Raw genomic sequence first — 18,296 nt, forward strand, 5'->3', positions numbered from 1 at the left:
GCCGCCGGAAGTGACGCCGCCCGCCGCCGTCAGAGCAAGCCGGAAGCGGCGGCGGGAGCAGTAAACAACCCCGCCGAGAGCCCGCCGCCGCGCTTCCATCTTGAGGAGCCGGAGCCCGCCGCGGACCATGGGCAGCGTCCTGGGCCTCTGCTCCATGGCGAGCTGGGTAAGGTGGGGACGGCCGGCGGTTCCCTGACCCTCCTTGTCCCTCGCAGGCCGCTGACTGGGCCCGCCCCCGCCCCGGGCCTCGCCCGTCGCCTCCCCGGGCCTTTTTGTCTGGCGGGGGGGGGGTCTGTGGCGCTGCCTTCCCGCCTCCTCCAGCGCGGGGGGGGGGGCTGCAGGCCCCCTCCCCGAGTGGGCCGCCGGTCCTGCGGGGCAGGGCTCTCTCCCCGGCGGGCCGGAGGAGGAGGAGGAGGAGGAAGGCCCTGGGGCGCTCCCCCGCCGCGGTCGTGTGTGTCCCCCCCACCTCCCCTTCTCGGGCTTCTCCGGGGGTCCCCAGGGATCCGCTGGGGCGATGGGGAGCTTCGTGCTCGTTCAGGCAGGGCGGCCCGTCGCACTGCTTGGCCGCCGCTGAATCCGCGTTCTCGTGTGGGAGGTGACACTGTCTCCGCCGAAATTCCCCCCCCCCCCCCCCCGAACCTGTAAAGGAGTCAAAATCTAATTAAATGCTTTGAAGTTCGGCGTTTCTTTTTTTGGGGGGGAAAACAAACCTCGCGTGTTTCCCTGATCCTGATGATTGTATTTAACTCCTCTTTCTTACGGCTTTGTCTTGAGCAGCTCCGCCCTTTGTAGCATCTTTGTCTTATCGAGCCATCGTTTTCCCACCGCAGGGTAGCCTGTGGCAGTGCATCACCACCATGCTGAGCATCGTCAGGTGTTTTTTTTCCTTAGTGGGAAAGAGGAGTTTGAGATGGTTTGAAAACTGTTGGCACTATGCAGAGAAGTTGGTAGAGATCCTGCATGGCACTCCTTGCTGTTTTATCCTTAAGTGGCGATATGTCTTTCCAAGCTTAGTCCCCATGCAAATAGACGCAGTGAGGTGGATTGTGAATCTTGAGACAGTTGGCTTAAAAATGTCAATGGGATTGTGAAAACCTGAATTTTCCACACCAAAAATATTGTACCATACTTGGATTAGATGAAATTATGTATATTGAAGCAGTTCATACACACGACTTGGTGGTCTAACAAAACCTCATATTGATTTAAGCCCCTATTTTTTGTGCTATCAAAATATATGGATTTTGGTTCCCCTAATACAGAGTGATATTTAATTAGAGAGATGATACTTAACTTCTTAATCTCCTGTACAAATTCTAGGAAGTGATCCTGGAATTGGTAAATTTGTGTGAGCTAAGCTTCCAGGCAGATACGCTTGTAAATAAGTGACTAGAACACTGATAGTATCCTGTTAACAAAGTACTGTCAGTGTTCATTTTGCTTTAATTAACATTTTAAACACTACTTAATGGATTAGCCAGTTAGGCTTTAATTACTAGGTGAATATAGTTAACATTAACATTTTAAATTATTGTCAAATACTAAGCGACAGTATAACTATAGGTTTTAATTCAAATACTTGAGTTAATATATACTGCATTTTCAAGTGCATAAACAGCCTTTCTGATGACTGACTGGTGTTTGTAGTGCATGAAGAATCCCTGTATACTTGCTCTTGGTTTTGAGTGTTTGTTTCTGTACAGAGAAATTCAGCTAATGGTCTTTTAGACAAAATGATTTACATGAGCATGTAATCGTGATTAAGCCAGATTTACTGTGGGTAACTAACCCCCACCCCTTCCTTTAAAGTGCCCCAACAAATCAGGTTTTTTGTATTTGTTTGTTTTTTTTTTTTTTTTTCCCTGATGGCTTTAAAGTGTTGATTTTCTTTCCAGATTTAAAACCACAGGTAATCAGCACTTAAAGCCTATACAGCAGTTCTTATAGGAGAAATCTGTCTGTGCTGGTCTCTAAGGATATGTCAGTATAAACACCGTTTGTGGCTCTGAAAGAGAAACAAACTGTGAGGGTGAGGTAGCAGGGGGGCCAGATGTAGCGGAGTTTGTGCTAGCGCAGACTGTGCCATGGCCAGGAAACCTACTCCTCTTTTGTCAGGGAAGATGCTGCTGCAGGCGTTGCTTTAGCTGTGTAGCTTCTCTGCAAGGCCACATGTTGTGCCATGCAGAGCTGCTCTGGGTAAATGACCTCAGCATCTGGCCTCGTACCTTTATTTTGTCTGGATTTTTGAGTGGTGTTACTTGCTGGTTGTAGCTCTGCCCTACTCTATGCTGATCAGGCAGTGTTTCTGTTTAGTGTTTTTAAGAGCAAAGATGAGCCTGTTGGAGAGGGAGGTGGGAGGGGGGGGAAGGCCTTAAAAGCACTGTCATCTCACCAAAAGTCTTCTGATCCTGACGACCTAGATTGGTCAGGCAGTGCCATTTTCACTCTGCTGGGTCTTGCCTCTACTGCATTGTTCTCTGAAATAGCTCAGCTGCTGTTTTGCTCACTTTAATACTCTCTATCAAAGCAAAGATCTTGATTGAATCGGTTCCTTTAAGCATATGAGTAGGGATGATGTAGCTAAAACCTGACTAGGCCCAGTGGGGGGCTTAGTGTTTTTGCAAATACTTAATTTAGTATGTAATTATTTAGTCATTACCCCAGTAAGAAGATTACATTTGATACTAAAAACTTGTTCTGTGTGCATCAGGGGCAGTAACACTTGACTTTCAGTGGTTTTGTGGGGTTTTCTCTCCCATCCTCTCTCCTGCAATCCTCATCCTGTTATGTGTTCCTCCTGCAATTTCCACTGCCCTAGAGAATGAAGTGACTGGTTCAGCAGGCATGAATTAACTTGTCTGCCCAGCTGGCTGCTCCCAGAATAGGTGTGTGGGTCATCTTTTCTTATTTTGCCTCAGTGAACACTGAGCTGTTCATTTTTCTCAAAAATGTGCAGGGATCCGAGCCGGTTGGTAGGTCCAAAAGTTCCTGGATGGCAGTAGGTTTATGCAGTTGTGACTTAGTGACTATTTTCCAAGGTTCCTTAAGAAAGCAAGCTCAAAGCTCATTGCAGGGTAACTCTTTGTCTGCATCTCTGACTAAGCTGGGCTTCCCCTGGGGAGTTAATGTTAAGCTTTGATCTGTGTAGTAGTATCTTACTGTTTGCCCTGTAGTATTTTTTTTTGTAGGAGGCGAGTTCTGAATTTAGGAAGTGACACAAACTGTCCTTGTCTCCTCTGCTGGTAAACTCAATTCCATGGGCCAAATGTTCTTTGTTCTCTGTTCCTTTTGAAGTCTGTTACTTGTTAGAAGTGTTTTTGCCTGTAGTACAATAATAATATTTTATTGGAATGGTATATATTTTATTCTGTCTTGCTAAAAGAAAGAGGGACTTAGACTGTAGTGTGATTCCTTGTAGAAATGGCCGACTTGTATAAATAGTATTACCTATCAATAGGTCTCTTGTTCAGAGATGCACATGAGCACAGCTTGTAAGGATGAGCCGTTTGGGGACAAAACGTTTTAAAAGCTGGTGTTGGAGCTCAGACACTTCAATGAGGTATATTGCCTTGTTTCAGGCACATTGTTTCCCAGTGGGGGGAAGACAGTCATCTTTATTTCAGCCACTGCAAGCCTCCTCTGTCTCTAGAAACATGCATTCCTGTGTTCCCCTTGATGCACTCAGGAGGAGGCTGCTTGAATTACTTAGGTATTTAACAAACAATTTAACACTGGGATTCTCCAGAGAAGTCACTTTTGTGCCAGACAGTCCTTGCACCAAATTTGCTGCAGCAGATGAGCCTAGGCTTATATTCTACTCTGCCAAATTCAACCTTTTTTTCAACTGTATCTTTAAAAATATTAATGCAGACAGAATTAGTTCAAGAAAATAATTTTTTTGAACAGAGAATAGAAATATTCTTCACTAGAAGGGTTATTTGTATGTGTGGAGGAAATAAAGTAATGCATTAGTACTATAAAATCCTGATGCATCCTAAGCCAATATTTGCCATACATTTCCTGCTTACTAAGCGTAGATGCCCCTAATGTAGTTGCTTGCAGTCATAGAACAGCCTCGAACGATCAGCTGGTCTGACCTTTCGTGGGAAAGGGAGCCTAGATGAGATGATCAAGCACCCTGTCCGTCATGTCTTGAAAACCTCTGGTGATGGGGACTCTACCATGCCCTTGGGGAGGTTGTTGCAGTGAGTGATTGTTTTCACTGTGAAAAATTTCTTCTTATATTGAGATGAAACCTCTCAGGGAATCAACACCTTCATACTCCTTGTGCTGTAACGATACTGAGTGGAGGAGGAGGTTAAAAAGGGCAATATAATATCTTTTACTGTAGCATAGAGTGAAAATTCTTGGCTTCTCCATCGTCAGAAAGGAACACAAGTACAAAAAGAACACGAGGAAATTATTTAAAAGACCCAGTTTGTGGGTCCAGTGTGTGGGTCTGGCTGAACCTGTAAGAACAGATAATCTGAGCCTTTTCCTGAGGGCTTCTCAGGAGGCTGCCGAGCGTTGTGGCAGTCTGTCTGCTCTTCCCTGCAAGCCCTGGGGTCTTCCTGGTAGCGGCAGGCTGGTGGCATTTTAGTTTGTCATATGACTACACTTTTAACAACTCTTTTTGACACATGCCAGTCCTACTGGATGATTGACATGCACTGGTCATGTGGCCACGTAACTAGTCATGTTCTTATGTGACTGACTGGGTGTCTTTCCTGCGGCAGTTAACGCCTGTGGCTTTTGTCACATGGTGGAAGTGTCCCTGTGCGGGTGCTGGAGGAGAAGCTGGGTTTTGCTGCCATTCAGTATCTTTGTCAGAGGTTGCGTCGTCTGTTGTAGCTCAGGTAGGGCAGCGCTCGCTTGGTAGCTTTACTTTAGCTGAAAAATATGTGGCCTCCAAAACCTAGCTGTTCACCGCTCACTGGGATTTCCCACGTCTTCTAGGCAGAGTAATTTATTTGTAAATTAAAAAAAACAAACACCAAAACAACAAAACGACAACCCAAAACATTTTGATTGTACCTTTCCTGTTTTGGCTTATGTTTTCTTGTGGAACCTTGCCCTTCTTTCGCTTCCTGAATTGTCGTCACTTGGCAAGTGGCAGAAAATTGCGAAGGGGTGAAGTAAGTTTCCTGCTTCTCCCCCCCTTCCCCCCCCCCGCCCCGGTGAAATAGCACTATCTGCTCCCTTTCCTTCTTCCCACAATTCTCTGTTTAAGAATTACATACAGGTAAACTTTGTCCTGTTTTCTTCCCTTGTAGTACAACTGTACAGCGTTCCTATTCACTTTTGCTGTTGATATTTGGTAGCAATGGTAATACGTGTACTGTGTGTTTGCTTTGTTCTTGAGATTTGTAACTTTTACATTGCATAAGTTGTCTTTGCCAGCTAACAGAATTATGTGATATGTGAGTAGCTGCTAAATATGCAATAATTTGCAACCTAAGCTTTAGGCTATTTTACCTATTGTTTGTGCTGCAGTAATGTTCATGGCCCCAGTGAGGATTGTGGCCCAACTCTGCCAGATGCTGAAAGTGTACCTAGATGGCAGTTGTGCTCATATTTTTTTTTCTGTGGTATATTTGTTTAATCTCTGCAGCTGTGGAAGGGAGGATGTAGTTGTTAACTAAAAGCAATCCTTGCGTCTCATTTAGCTGAAATTAAACGAAATTCAAGAGAACAAATGAGCCTGAATCCAGTCTTTATTTCCTCTGAATGGATAAATGATTACTTTTGACATAGCACTAATTTCACTGTACAGTGGTGCGTTAGGAAATGCTGCTAAGATTGTTAGAGGGCTCTGTAACATGTTGCAGTGGCTTAGTCTACGCTAGTGATGGGATGCATAGGATGAGTCATTTTCCATCATAACTTCTGATGATCTACACAGCCTGATTAAATACTGAAATCTAGCAATGCAAAACTTTTTAAAGAATCTGCTTCATTTTCTGTCTCTCTGCCAGGTACCATGCTTATGTGGAAGTGCCCCGTGCCTGCTCTGCCGCTGCTGCCCCAGTGGAAACAACTCCACCATAACTCGCCTGATTTATGCGTTCTTTTTACTTCTTGGCGTGAGTGTTGCCTGTGTGATGTTAATACCAGGCATGGAAGAGCAGCTGAAGAAGGTCAGGTTACTTCTTTGCTAACATGTTTGGTAGAACAAATGTCACAGAAAATTGTAAATGACATCTTGAAAGCATGGGGTTTATGTGGAAATTTGTAATTGTGCTGCCACCTGTGCTTCACAGTCACCATTAATTTGACTGTAGATCAAATAAACAAAGAACTCCTGGGACAATCACTGCATAGATGAAAAGCACTATTTAGAAATAAAGTTGTGCCTCTTCTTTAAAGCTCAGAGCAGAAAATATAATGTATGTATATGGAGTTATAAATTATATATCATTGAGATACTTGTATTTGTGGCACTTGATTGATTTTGATTGTTGTTAATAAAAGAGTGAAAAATAACCACAATCTAAGGTGACTTCTAGTTTCATTGTGCTGTCCTAGTTAAAATTCCATACAGTTTATTAATTGTATGATTTTACAGTTTATTAGTTATGAAGATACGGTAGTGTCTGTAAAATTATGGAGTAATAACTTGATTTATAGAAGAGCTTATAGATTCACTGAACTCAGTTTGCATGTGCTTTGGTTCTGTTAGTCTTTGTTGTGCTATCTTTAATTTTTTTTTTGTTTTTTCCTAGTAGATAGTAACTTCTGTTAGGCATGCTTTTGATTTTCTCCCCCCCCCAAATGATTCATTCATCTGTAAATGTTTATTTCAGTGTGGTATGGTAACCACATTAGAGCTTCAGTGAGAGCCATGTTAGTCACCTAGGAAAGAAAATTACAGCCTTCTGGAGTATGATTTGACTTCAGAAAGGTGTTGCTCATGTCCTGGTAGTAACTGGAAAGGATATTCTCAGCTGTTTCATATGGAAGTTACAGATACTTGTAATTGATTGTGATGTTACTTTTTTGGGGGAGGCTGTTTCTGTTTTAAAGAGATGTAAGCAGGCTGCCTTCTCCTAGCTATGTCATGAACTTGATAGTAACTGTCAAGTCAAATGTACCAAATCCCATTATTTTTTATTTATCTCCTGATTCAGATCAGCAAGTGAAAATTGCATTTCTTTGAGAAGTTCTGAAATTCCTAACAACAACAAAAAAACCCCAACAAAACAACAACCTACCACTGTTAATAAGATTTATTTTTGGTTTTGTTTAGAATTTGCCTATGTGGGATTTTTTTCCTTGAGTGTGTTTAATATTCTGCTTGGACTGTAACTAACAATACAGCCGTTCAATATCATATATTCTAGCAATGTTAATAGTTGCATAACGTTACAATATTAATGAGTTGTATATTAATAAATAGCTAATACATATTTACTCACAGGAGGCCTTTTACAGATCATTGAAGTATCCCTTGTATTTATCACAGATTCCTGGATTTTGTGATGGAGGAATGGGAACAACTATTCCTGGTGTGCATGGCCATGTGAATTGCGACGTACTAGTTGGTTACAAAGCTGTGTACCGTGTGTGCTTTGGTATGGCAATGTTCTTCCTTCTCTTCTCCTTATTGATGATCAAAGTGAAGAGCAGCAATGACCCAAGAGCAGCGGTGCACAATGGGTAAGATACAGAAACGAGAACAGAGATGGGTGGTGTCTGCATATGAGATACAGCTACTGTGAAAATAAAGCCTGTGGCTGAGCATGCTGGTCAAATTTACTGTTCCACAAACAATTTCATAGTAGCTAGAGGAGTGTTGTTGCAGTAGAGGGCATTCAAAGTTATTAGAGTTCTTAGACATGGCAGATTAATTTTTGTAAGAGGAAAAGATACACATGGCTGTCACTTTTCAGAGCCTGAACTATGGCAGTGCATAACCTCTCCAGAGGTTTCCCAAGATTAGAGGTTCTGCTTTTGTCCAAAGACAACAAAATTCAGAGATGAATAATGGTACTAAGTTTCACTCCACTGGGATTTTTTTTTTCAACAAAGAGAAATATTAAAAAGCCTCATCTGTCCTCTAGGAATTACATTCCTCTTAACTTTGATGTTTGTAAGAGTTTGCTCTTTTCTGAACAGTTTTATTTTAAAGATTGTCACAGTTATCTATATATTGATATAGATACATAACATACCTCTTCCCCCTCTGCTATGTTTTCTTCAGTCTCCCCTCTGCATAAAGAAGAGTGAGTTATGTATTTAGTTTCTGAGCTTCCCAGTAAATTTTTCTTTGGTATTTCATTATAGTTAGGTTTATCAGATAGAAGATAATAGTGAAATTTCAGCTTGCAGGTTGGTACAACTGGTAGTTTTCATCCAGGCTCAGCCTATGTGTAATGTAGCTTCTTGAACCAAGGAGATGTAAATATTTGTAATAGGGGATGGCACTAAAAAGCATAAAACCATTTATGGTGCCTAGTCTTGCTGGTCACACTGATTGCTTAGACTACTACTTTTTCAAGATGATTGTATTTAACAGAAGCTATGAACAGCTAAGCCATAAAAATGAAGAAGTAATTTTATTTTATATTCAGTATAATAACATTAAACATGTTTGCATAAACTGAGAAAAAACTTCAAATGATTTCTGTAGGGGTGTCGTCGTTTAACCCCAGCCAGCAGCTAAGCACCACACAGCTGCCCACTCACTTCCCCTCACAACCAGTACGATGGGGGAGAGAATCGGGGAAAAAAAAAAGTAAAACTCGTGGGTTGAGATAAGAACAGTTTACTAGAACAGAAAGGAAGAAACTAATAATAATAATAGTAACAATAATAAAATGACAGTAATAAAAAAAGGATTGGAATATACAAAACAAGTGATGCACAATGCAATTGCTCACCACTCGCCAACTGATACCCAGTTGGTTCCAGAGCACTGATCTGCCGCCCCGGCCAACTCCCCCCCAGTTTATATACTGGACATGATGTCACATGGCATGGAATACCCCTTTGGCCAGTTTGGGTCAGCTGTCCTGGCTGTGTCCCCTCCCAACTCCTTGTGCCCCTCCAGCCTTCTTGCTGGCTGGGCATGAGAAGCTGAAAAATCCTTGACTTTAGATTAAATGTTTCTTAGCAACAACTGAAAACATCAGTGTATTATCAACATTATCCTCATCCTAAATCCAAAATATAACATTATACCAGCTACTAGAAAGAAAATTAACTCTATCCCAGCTGAAACCAGGACAAGGAGAAAAGAAAATAATTAAGACTGAGCAGAATATTGCTTTGTTGACTACTTTTGTTTGTTTCGGTCTAAAGAAAAAGAGGCTGGCTACAGTATTAGGATGCATTAGCAGCAGTAACTCAGTTCAGCCTTTCGCTCCGCCCTGCTTTGTTCAGGAGAGCATACTTGTTACAAGCAAGAAGAAAATGGTTCAGGTACATTCTATATCAATGCTTTGTGGGGTGACTTTTTTGTTACAATAAAAGACACCCTTTATACGATGTAGAGTCTTTTTACCTAAAACCGCTCCTTAAGTGTTTGGGATCTTCTTGATACCCTTATTTGGAGTTGTGCTCTCCAGTACAAATTTTGTTAGTATTTATGCAACCCATAGCAGTTTACTCTTTTTAGCCAATTTAGTGTCAGCACTAGTATAAAAGGAAAGATGATACTTGTTAAGTGTTAGTGGTAAAATATTTAATAATGTTACTTCCAACACTTCTGTAATAACTAGTTGCTTCAGTAGTATGCATTACAGGTAGCTTTATGAAAACCATGGCTTTTGGTTTTTGAAATTGTATGTATCCTCAGTAATACTTTGCAATGTAATCTTCCTGTCAGTGGTTTGAAATATTAAGAATATTAGGTTTTGCCATGTATGTGTACTAACTTTTTCATACTTGCATGCAAATTAAGCCCAGTAATGTGGTGTAGTGCCAGTGTTCACCTTCTTTGCTTTTGTAACAGCAGTCAGAATGGTTTCTTGCCTCAGGTTAATAATAATAGAAACAAATCACTTATATTCACAGGATTGCTGGTGGCTTGCACAGAATGCATAGCAACTGTAGGTGTTATTTCAGATCAGTATTGTTTTCGGCTGTCACGCACATTATATGGGTAGAGTGTTAAGATCCCTTAAAAAAGTCTGGAATTAGAGATGAAATTTATACAAACTTGAATCTGCTCTTATTTCTATAATTGAGAATGATATTGATTAAAAAAATACAAAATTTCACATGTGGATTCAAAAACTAGTTTTAGTGGGGTATGTATTACACTGTAAATGTTGTAAGTGAATTCAGCTTTCAAAGTGTGTTTAGCCACTTCGCTATATCCCAGTGAATTAGACCATTTTTCCTATATTCTGCACTTGTGTCATCTGACACAGTTCCTCTCCACAGAACTGGAATTCATTCCTCTGGTCACCATCACCTGAGTGTAACAGCCAGAAGGAGAGATTAAGCTTGTTCAAAGTATGGGAAAGAAATGGGAAGGGATATAAAACTTGAAAACCGTGCAAGTATTTGACATCACGGGGCTGTGGTACATGCCTTTGTGCTATATTCAGTTTTGAAGTACATGTAGATAGTACTGTGCCTATATTTGGAGCTGCCTGTCACTGTGATCAGAAAAAATAGTCTTCACGTTCTTACAGTTTTGTTGGCATAACTTCTTGATGTGAAGTTCCCTATGCAGGGTATATTTGTACACAGTCTGTATTTGAGGTGAGTTTGGGGAATCTTTCGTGGAAGATATTTCCTTGTCTGCTTTTTAGGAAACGTGTGATCTGTTTTGTTTGTCCATCAGTGTGTATCTTTTACTGGAAAAAAACCCAAGAGTGCTACTGAACTGGAACAGGAACTTAGAATTTGATTGTGTCCTTTCTGTGAAGGATAAATCCTTGGCTTTTGTTGTTATGATAAATCCTCATCAGATGTAGGCCTAAAGAGTCTGAAGTTAGGTGAGAAGAATCTAGGCTTTTGTACATCTCTCTCTTGTAGGAAAAGAATCAAGATTGGTAGGGAACTCCAGCATAATGTTTTCTGTCATTGTAGGCACCAACCAGATCTTCTACCTTTTTGGTTTTGGTACTAAAAACAGGTAGGGTTTTTTTTAAACCATTTTTTCTGATATGCAGGCAGTTCAATAATCTCACTGCTCTAGTTAAAAACCTTCTTAAAAAAACAAAAAACAAAAACCCCACAACTCAGTTATATTCCACCCTGGCTTCATTTGTAACACAAGTGAGCTATCTCCAGGAAATGCGTCAAACTCTGTGTCAGTCTAGCACAGTTTAAGCATAATTTTCTGGAGAACAAAAATTTTGGACAGATAAGGTAAGATTTTTATCCTACTTCAAAGGAATTGAGTTGAGTGAATTAAAAAAACAACTCTTAAGGATGTGCATTTTGTGTACTTTCAAGTTCTGTGAATTAGATCAGACTTCAGCAGTTGCCTGACCTTTTTTTTTTTTTTTTTTATTTCCCTTTAGATTCTGGTTCTTTAAATTTGCAACAGCACTCGCAATTAGTGTTGGAGCTTTCTTCATACCAGAGGGACCATTTACAACTGGTAAGGGAATATTGTCTTCCACTGTATCATGGTACAATCATAACTGGTTTTAAAACAAAACTTAAGTGCATGCTGTTGTCTTACAGTTTTAATTGTAGCTGTGTAACTATAGCACTTTTCTGTGTCTAGGGACATTAAGACAGGGTGGTAAACTATCTATGGTTCTGAACTGGTTTTGTTTTATTTCTCTTTTAGTGTGGTTTTATGTAGGTATGGCTGGAGCATTCTGCTTTATTCTTATTCAACTGGTCTTGCTTATTGACTTTGCTCACTCCTGGAATGAATCTTGGGTTGAAAAAATGGAGGAAGGAAACTCAAGGTGCTGGTATGCAGGTAAAGGACTGTACTACAATCAAGTTTTCAATTTCATTGTGCATTATGTTAAATAAGTTATTCACCGAGTAGTGCATTTTACCATAGTGCAGAAGGGCTGCTTGGTGCATGAGTATCATTTTCTCAGATGGTGTAGTTCAGCTCCGTTGTCTTGCTGTCCTTTTGATGTCAAGTTAAATAAGGTGAGGGGGACAGGGAGGGGACCAGCAGCCTCTGAGTAATAAGATCTAATCCCTGGGAGCAGGGCATCAGTTTATGATAGCAGAGAAGTGGCAATTGTAGGGTTTTGGGTTGGGTTTTTTTTTTTTTCATCCACAGGTTTTGTTACACCTTAGCACCGACTAAAAACTAACTAGCCTGTTACTGCTTCATATTGAGGATAAGCCTCCCAAATAATTGTTTTCTTTCTGTCTGCCGGTTGGTCTTTCTTTGAAAGTATATGGTGAGTGAAAGGCCAGGATAGTGAAGGAGAGTACAAGTCATCACACTGGAGAAATGATATGCTAATTTTAATAAAGCACTTCAGATGTGATATTTTAAGTGTTTCAAAAGACAGCACGGCCTGTCTTCGTGCAATGGCACTTCACTCTTCAATGTTTTTAATAAGATGGAATTTGGAAATGAGATTTTGTTTTTCCTTCTGTTGGAGAAGTAGTTCTTCAGTTTCTTTTTTAAGCTTTTAGTCAAAGTGTATGTAGTATAACTATTCCTTCATACTTGTTCTTCTTGGTTGCTGTGGGAGGACTGGAGAATCAAGTATGGCTTCAGGCTTCCCATTTATTGTGTTCTTTCTTTTTAACACATCAGAGTATTGAGAAGAACTTTCTTCCTTTACATTTCAGTGCCCAGAGCTGCTCTCAAATGGTCATTGTATACTGTATCCAAAACCTGATAATCATGCAATGTTACTTCAATTTTAATACTCTCCATTATTAACCAGTTTAACTCTGTTTTTGTCTCTCTTCACAGCTCTGCTGTCAGCTACAGCTGTCAATTATCTACTGTCTCTAGTAGCTATTGTCTTGTTTTATGTTTATTACACTCATCCAGAAGGTTGTTCTGAAAACAAGACATTCATCAGTGTTAACATGCTGCTGTGTATTGGTGCTTCCATAATGTCAATTCTGCCGAAGATTCAGGTATAGTTTTAATTCTATTACGTTTTAGGGTTTTCTTGTGTTATAAGTCCCAGAAACCTATAATATAATTGTGCCCAAGACTTTTACTTGCCTAACTTTGCCGTTTTATGACTACTTTGTATAGGAATCTCAGCCAAGATCTGGTTTGCTGCAGTCTTCTGTGATCACAGTTTATACAATGTATTTGACTTGGTCAGCTATGACCAATGAACCAGGTAAGTGTAGTAGCAATATATGGCTTTTTGGGTAACCAGTTCAGCAGTAAATTCTATCTTCACCCTTTTGCAAGGCAATATTAGAATGGGGTGCTATAATTCATGCAAGTTAGAGGCAGGACTCGTTAGTTTGTGTTCTCTTCCCCCACCCCAACTTTCTGTAATAATACCAAAGAAATAGTTCTTCCAAAGATAATGTGTTTTTCATTTCCTCTTATATTTATCATATGGAAGAATTTCTACCTATTATTGGCAGGATTCCAGTATTCTAAAGCTTAGATTTTGCATATTACCACAACTCTTCCAAGGTGTCTGGAAGGTTCATCTCCCTACCAAGTTTCAAGTTTCTTACCTGGTGACTGAGATGCTACTGATTATATTTTTCCAAAGTGAGGATTTAAAAAAAATGTATTAATAAATGTATTAAATGTTTTTTGTGTCTGAAAACAGCTGAGCATCTCTAAAAAAAAAAAATTTCAGAAATTCATGATTGAAATAAACTGTCAAATATTGATTTTGGTGTTTTTAATTGGGTCTCTGGCTTTTTAATCTTAATCATGGACAATCTTCTGTGCTTCTGTGTAACAGCATATGTATGAGTCATATTTAATTGCTGCAGTAATTATGGAATTATGGGGAAGTAAGATTGTCTACTACTTTCAGCTGTTTCATCTTTGTTACCAGTGGATGCCCTGGGTTGGGAACCATTGATAATATGAAAGTGACTTTGTAGCATTCTTTTCCAACTCTGGGATGACGCTGGTACCCCATCTATAGAGTATATGCTTGTCAAACTTGTTTTGTAGTGGTAGAATTTCTAAGGCTTAATATGCAGAGCATTTTTATTTTGTTGCATCTTATTATATGAGGTGGAACGGTAAAGCGGTTGATGCATATCTTATATAAGTTTAAAATCCTTTTATCTGGTCAAAGAGACAGATTTTTATGCCGCATACTGTCACTTCTCTGCTTTAGAGAGACTCGATAGGCTAAAATTAGATTCAAAGCTTTTTTACTTCATGACTGTCACAGTCACAAAGTTCCTTTCTATTACTGTGCATTCAGCGTGGAAATGTACTATTAAATATTTGTTCTGATCTTGTTTTATGTAAGTTCTAATGTAACTTCTCCCACAGATAGGCGCTGTAACCCAAGTTTGCTGAGCATCATCGGTTACAACAGCACCACCGTTCCAACCCAAGGTCAGGTAGTTCAGTGGTGGGATGCACAAGGAATTGTGGGACTGGTTTTGTTTTTGCTGTGTGTTCTCTATTCAAGGTAAGATTCCCTTAAAAAAATTTCCTATTAACTTGTATTACTTCTCATTGTCAGAGAGTAAATTGTATTTATTTGGGTAACTATGCTGTGTCCTTTCCTCTCAAATACAGCATCCGAACATCCAACAACAGCCAAGTTAACAAGCTGATGCTGACCAGTGATGAATCTACACTGATAGAGGATGGAATGCCCAGGAGTGACGGCTCCCTTGATGATGGAGATGATGTTCACCGAGCCATAGATAACGAGAGGGATGGAGTTACTTACAGTTACTCCTTCTTTCATTTCATGCTTTTCCTGGCATCACTGTATATCATGATGACACTTACCAACTGGTACAGGTACTTACATTTGATGATACATTGTGCTAATAACGAGCATACAAGATGCTATCTTTTGCTGGACAAGGAGGCATAAGTTGTGTGCCGTGAGGAATGTAGGTCTTGAATGGGACTTCTTAAGGGAAGTATGCTGTTTGATCTGTATTAAGTGAATTGTATTTGAAAATTGGAGTAGCCAACCTTGTTCACAGGTGCCTGTCATATTTTTCTCGGATAATTCTCATGATTCACTGGACTCCTGAAATACGTCCTGCTGAAGTGAGCAGGATAGAGTCTTAAATTCTGTAATTAAAGATAAGTAAACACCAGGCCCATGTCTGGTGCAGAGAGATGGAAAAAGGAGAGATAGGACATGTTGTATCAGCAGGTCGAGGGAGGGGTGATCCTTCCCTTCTGCTCAGCGCTGGTGAGACACATCTGGAGTGCTGGGTCCAGTCCTGGGCTCCCCAGTACGGGAGAGACATGGACATACTGGAGAGAGTCCAGCAAAGGGCCACAAAGATGGTGAAGGGGCTGGAGCATCTGTTACATGAGGAGAGGCTGAGAGAGTTGGGAGTGGTCAGCCTGGAGAAGAGAAGGCTCGGGGATCTTTTCAATGTATATAAATAAATACCTGAAGGGCATATAAATAAATACCTGAAGGGAGGATGTACAAAGGACGGAGCCAGGCTCCCTTCAGCGGTGCCCAGTGACAGGACCAGAGGCGATGGGCACGAACTGAAGCACGGGAGGTTCCCTCTGAGCATCGGGAAACACATTTTCATGGTAAGGGTGACTGAGCACTGGCACAGGTTGCCCAGGGAGGTTGCGGAGTCTCCATCCTTGGAGGTATTCAGAAGCCGTCTGGGCATAGTCCTGGTTAGCTGGCTCTAGGTGTCCCTCCTTGAGCAGGGGGGTTGGACCAGATGACCTTCAGAGGTCCCTTCCGACCTCAGCCAGTCTGTGACAGGGCCTGGTGGAAGGAAATGAGGTTGTCTGCTCCCTGAAAAAACCCTCACAATAAAATAGTTCTCCTGCGTGTGAATTGTTGTTAACAGCTCGAGCAGGTATTCTTCAGAATTTAAAAATACAAATTAGGGTCTCTAATAATTTGTTAAAGGACAATTTGTATCAAAATAGCAATACTAGAAAGGTGTTTCCTTCAAAAGTAATTCTTAATAGTCCTGCTGTGGATTTGATTTGTGGCCCTGCTTGGGTCAATATGGGTCAAGATTGTTAATTCTTCTAATTCGTCTAGGTGGTGTCTTTTGGCAAGGTAAAGTGCATTATTTGCATCTATAAATGCTATCCATTTCCTGCCTTTCCACAGATTTGCTTAGAGATTCCTCGTAATTATTTCTGCTTCTTGACAGCTTCTCTTACTATTTCTTTGGGCTGCTGTTGCTTTCCACCTTCCTGTGACACCAACTTACAAATGGTGTTCTTGTACAGATTGGTGTGAACTGCCTGGAAGAAGGAGGGTAGAGATGTCCTTTGAGGGGTGGAGGAGAAGTGAAAATGATCTACTGTGAAAACACTGTTGAAGAGTGGCTTACTACGACGAGTATGTCATATTGAAACAAAAATTGCAAATTTATCTTTTTTTTTTTTTTTTTTTCTTTCCTTTAACAGTCCAGATTCTTCTTACGAGACAATGACCAGCAAATGGCCATCTGTCTGGGTGAAGATATCTTCCAGCTGGATTGGCATCGTGCTCTACGTGTGGACTCTGGTTGCTCCGCTGGTTCTTACAAACCGTGACTTTGACTAAGCTGTGCTGCGCTCTAGGGAGACTGCGTTAGCTTCACCGTGTCCATGAAACAAACAGTATTCCAGATAATAGTGCAGTTGTAAATACGTGTGTGCACGCGCCTGTGTGCGTGTGCTATCCATGTAGTATATACCCTGCTTTATTCTGCATGATCACCTTGAATCATGTCTCTTGTCATTTCACTAAATGACTTTTTCTAGCTGAGCTCAGTGACAATTGCTGTAATGGTGGTTTTCATAGGAGCTTCAGGAGCATTAGATGTAGGATCAAGACCTTTTGGAAGTAGGTTTTTTCCCCTCAATTGCATTAAATAGTTGTAGGAAAGAAAGCGCAAGCGTTAATTAGGGTAACAAAACAGTATTAGATCAGGCTTTGCAAGCAAAGGAGGGGCTGCCTTTGATCCCTGTTGCCTTGGTTCCAAATTAAGTCTGGAGTAAGCGTTGTTAGACTCAAAACTCTGCATGCTGGAGTTCGCTGAAGCTCTTGCAGCACATTGGCACCAGCAGCCCGCCCTTTTCCTGCACCGAGGGCAGCAATACCTTTAGCACAGATGTTAAATGGGGAAACCTGCACCTGAAGCTGCAGAGGAGCCGATGTCCTCCTCGGTGCTGTTGGGCCTGACGTGTCCCGTGGCAGACAGGAGGACAGACACCCTGGGGAGAAACATCCAGGTACCAGATGCTCAGAAGCATGTTTTTAAGGCACCTGTTTACAACTTACATCTATGTATTATTATTTTTTTTGTTTGTTTAAAAAGCAGTTTAAATGGGATAGCTGTGCTGTAATTTATTGCCGTTTTGTGTGCCACTTTCTTTCTTGGCTAAGCTACAATCACAGAGTTTGCAAGGAGCCGAGTGGTGAAAACTGTGTAAGCCCTTTAGAGGAATTTTTTGAGTATTGTGGTTAAAAAAGAAGCAGAGGAAAAATTACAGTAACTAAAGGAGGCTTGCATTAACTGAGGCTTCCACAAAAGTGTTTCTTAATATATTTGGGGCTCTAAATTTGAAATCATTTAATGTATTAGGTATTTTGCTTGTTGTCCATGGCCAGAGATGGACTTGAGCCTAGAAAGTCTAACTCTAGGCAGGAGACAAGACATTAATCTGTTTGATTAAAATACCGTATAGTTCCTGTGCAGTTATGAAATCTTAAATGCTTTTGTGCTTGCTGCTTTGTAATTGAAGTATGTAAGCTGCATTATTTATAGCTCTCTGTTACTTGCTACAACTTGAGCCTAGAGCAGCCTGACTGGGAGTGACCCGAGAGCCTCCGGCAGATGTCGGGCTGATCTGTTACTGTGGTGTTTATCCTGTTGCTAATTATTCTCTAAGCTTTTATTTTAATTCTGCACCCAAACCCTGACATTTACTGCAGAAGCCTGACATGTCAGTCAAACTTGAGATGGTAATGGAAGGATTAGTAAAGGCTTGTAATAATTTGGAACATGTTATTACCTTACTAATAAATAAATTTGGATGAAGATGTGCCATGACTTTTGGTGTCATACATGTTTCATAGCACGCGCTGTCTGAGAAGTAGCAGTGGGCGGTGCTGCAGCCTGTGCACCCCTGCAGGGCAGGCAGGGGGTCCTGGCTCCACGGGACACCGCACGTAACCCCTGCGGGAAGTTTTCGGACAGTTCTCTTCCCTCTGCCCTTTGCGCCCAGCTCTGAAAACATGAAC

At 41.0% G+C, this 18,296-nt stretch overlaps 1 protein-coding gene across 1 annotated transcript; it reads left to right on the plus strand.

Annotated features, from left to right (window-relative positions):
• Positions 1 to 65: 65 nt before the first annotated feature.
• Positions 66 to 18,105, plus strand: SERINC1 (serine incorporator 1). Its single transcript, XM_030031752.2, has 10 exons — positions 66 to 166; positions 5,976 to 6,137; positions 7,463 to 7,656; positions 11,478 to 11,557; positions 11,753 to 11,890; positions 12,860 to 13,029; positions 13,154 to 13,244; positions 14,381 to 14,522; positions 14,633 to 14,863; positions 16,475 to 18,105. The coding sequence occupies exons 1-10, from the start codon at positions 128 to 130 to the stop codon at positions 16,611 to 16,613; spliced, it is 1,386 nt and encodes a 461-aa protein (XP_029887612.1). The 5' UTR covers positions 66 to 127; the 3' UTR covers positions 16,614 to 18,105.
• The last annotated feature ends 191 nt before the right edge of the window (positions 18,106 to 18,296 follow it).

This window comes from Aquila chrysaetos, chromosome 2, assembly GCF_900496995.4.
Source record: "Aquila chrysaetos chrysaetos chromosome 2, bAquChr1.4, whole genome shotgun sequence".
NCBI lineage: Eukaryota > Metazoa > Chordata > Aves > Accipitriformes > Accipitridae > Aquila > Aquila chrysaetos.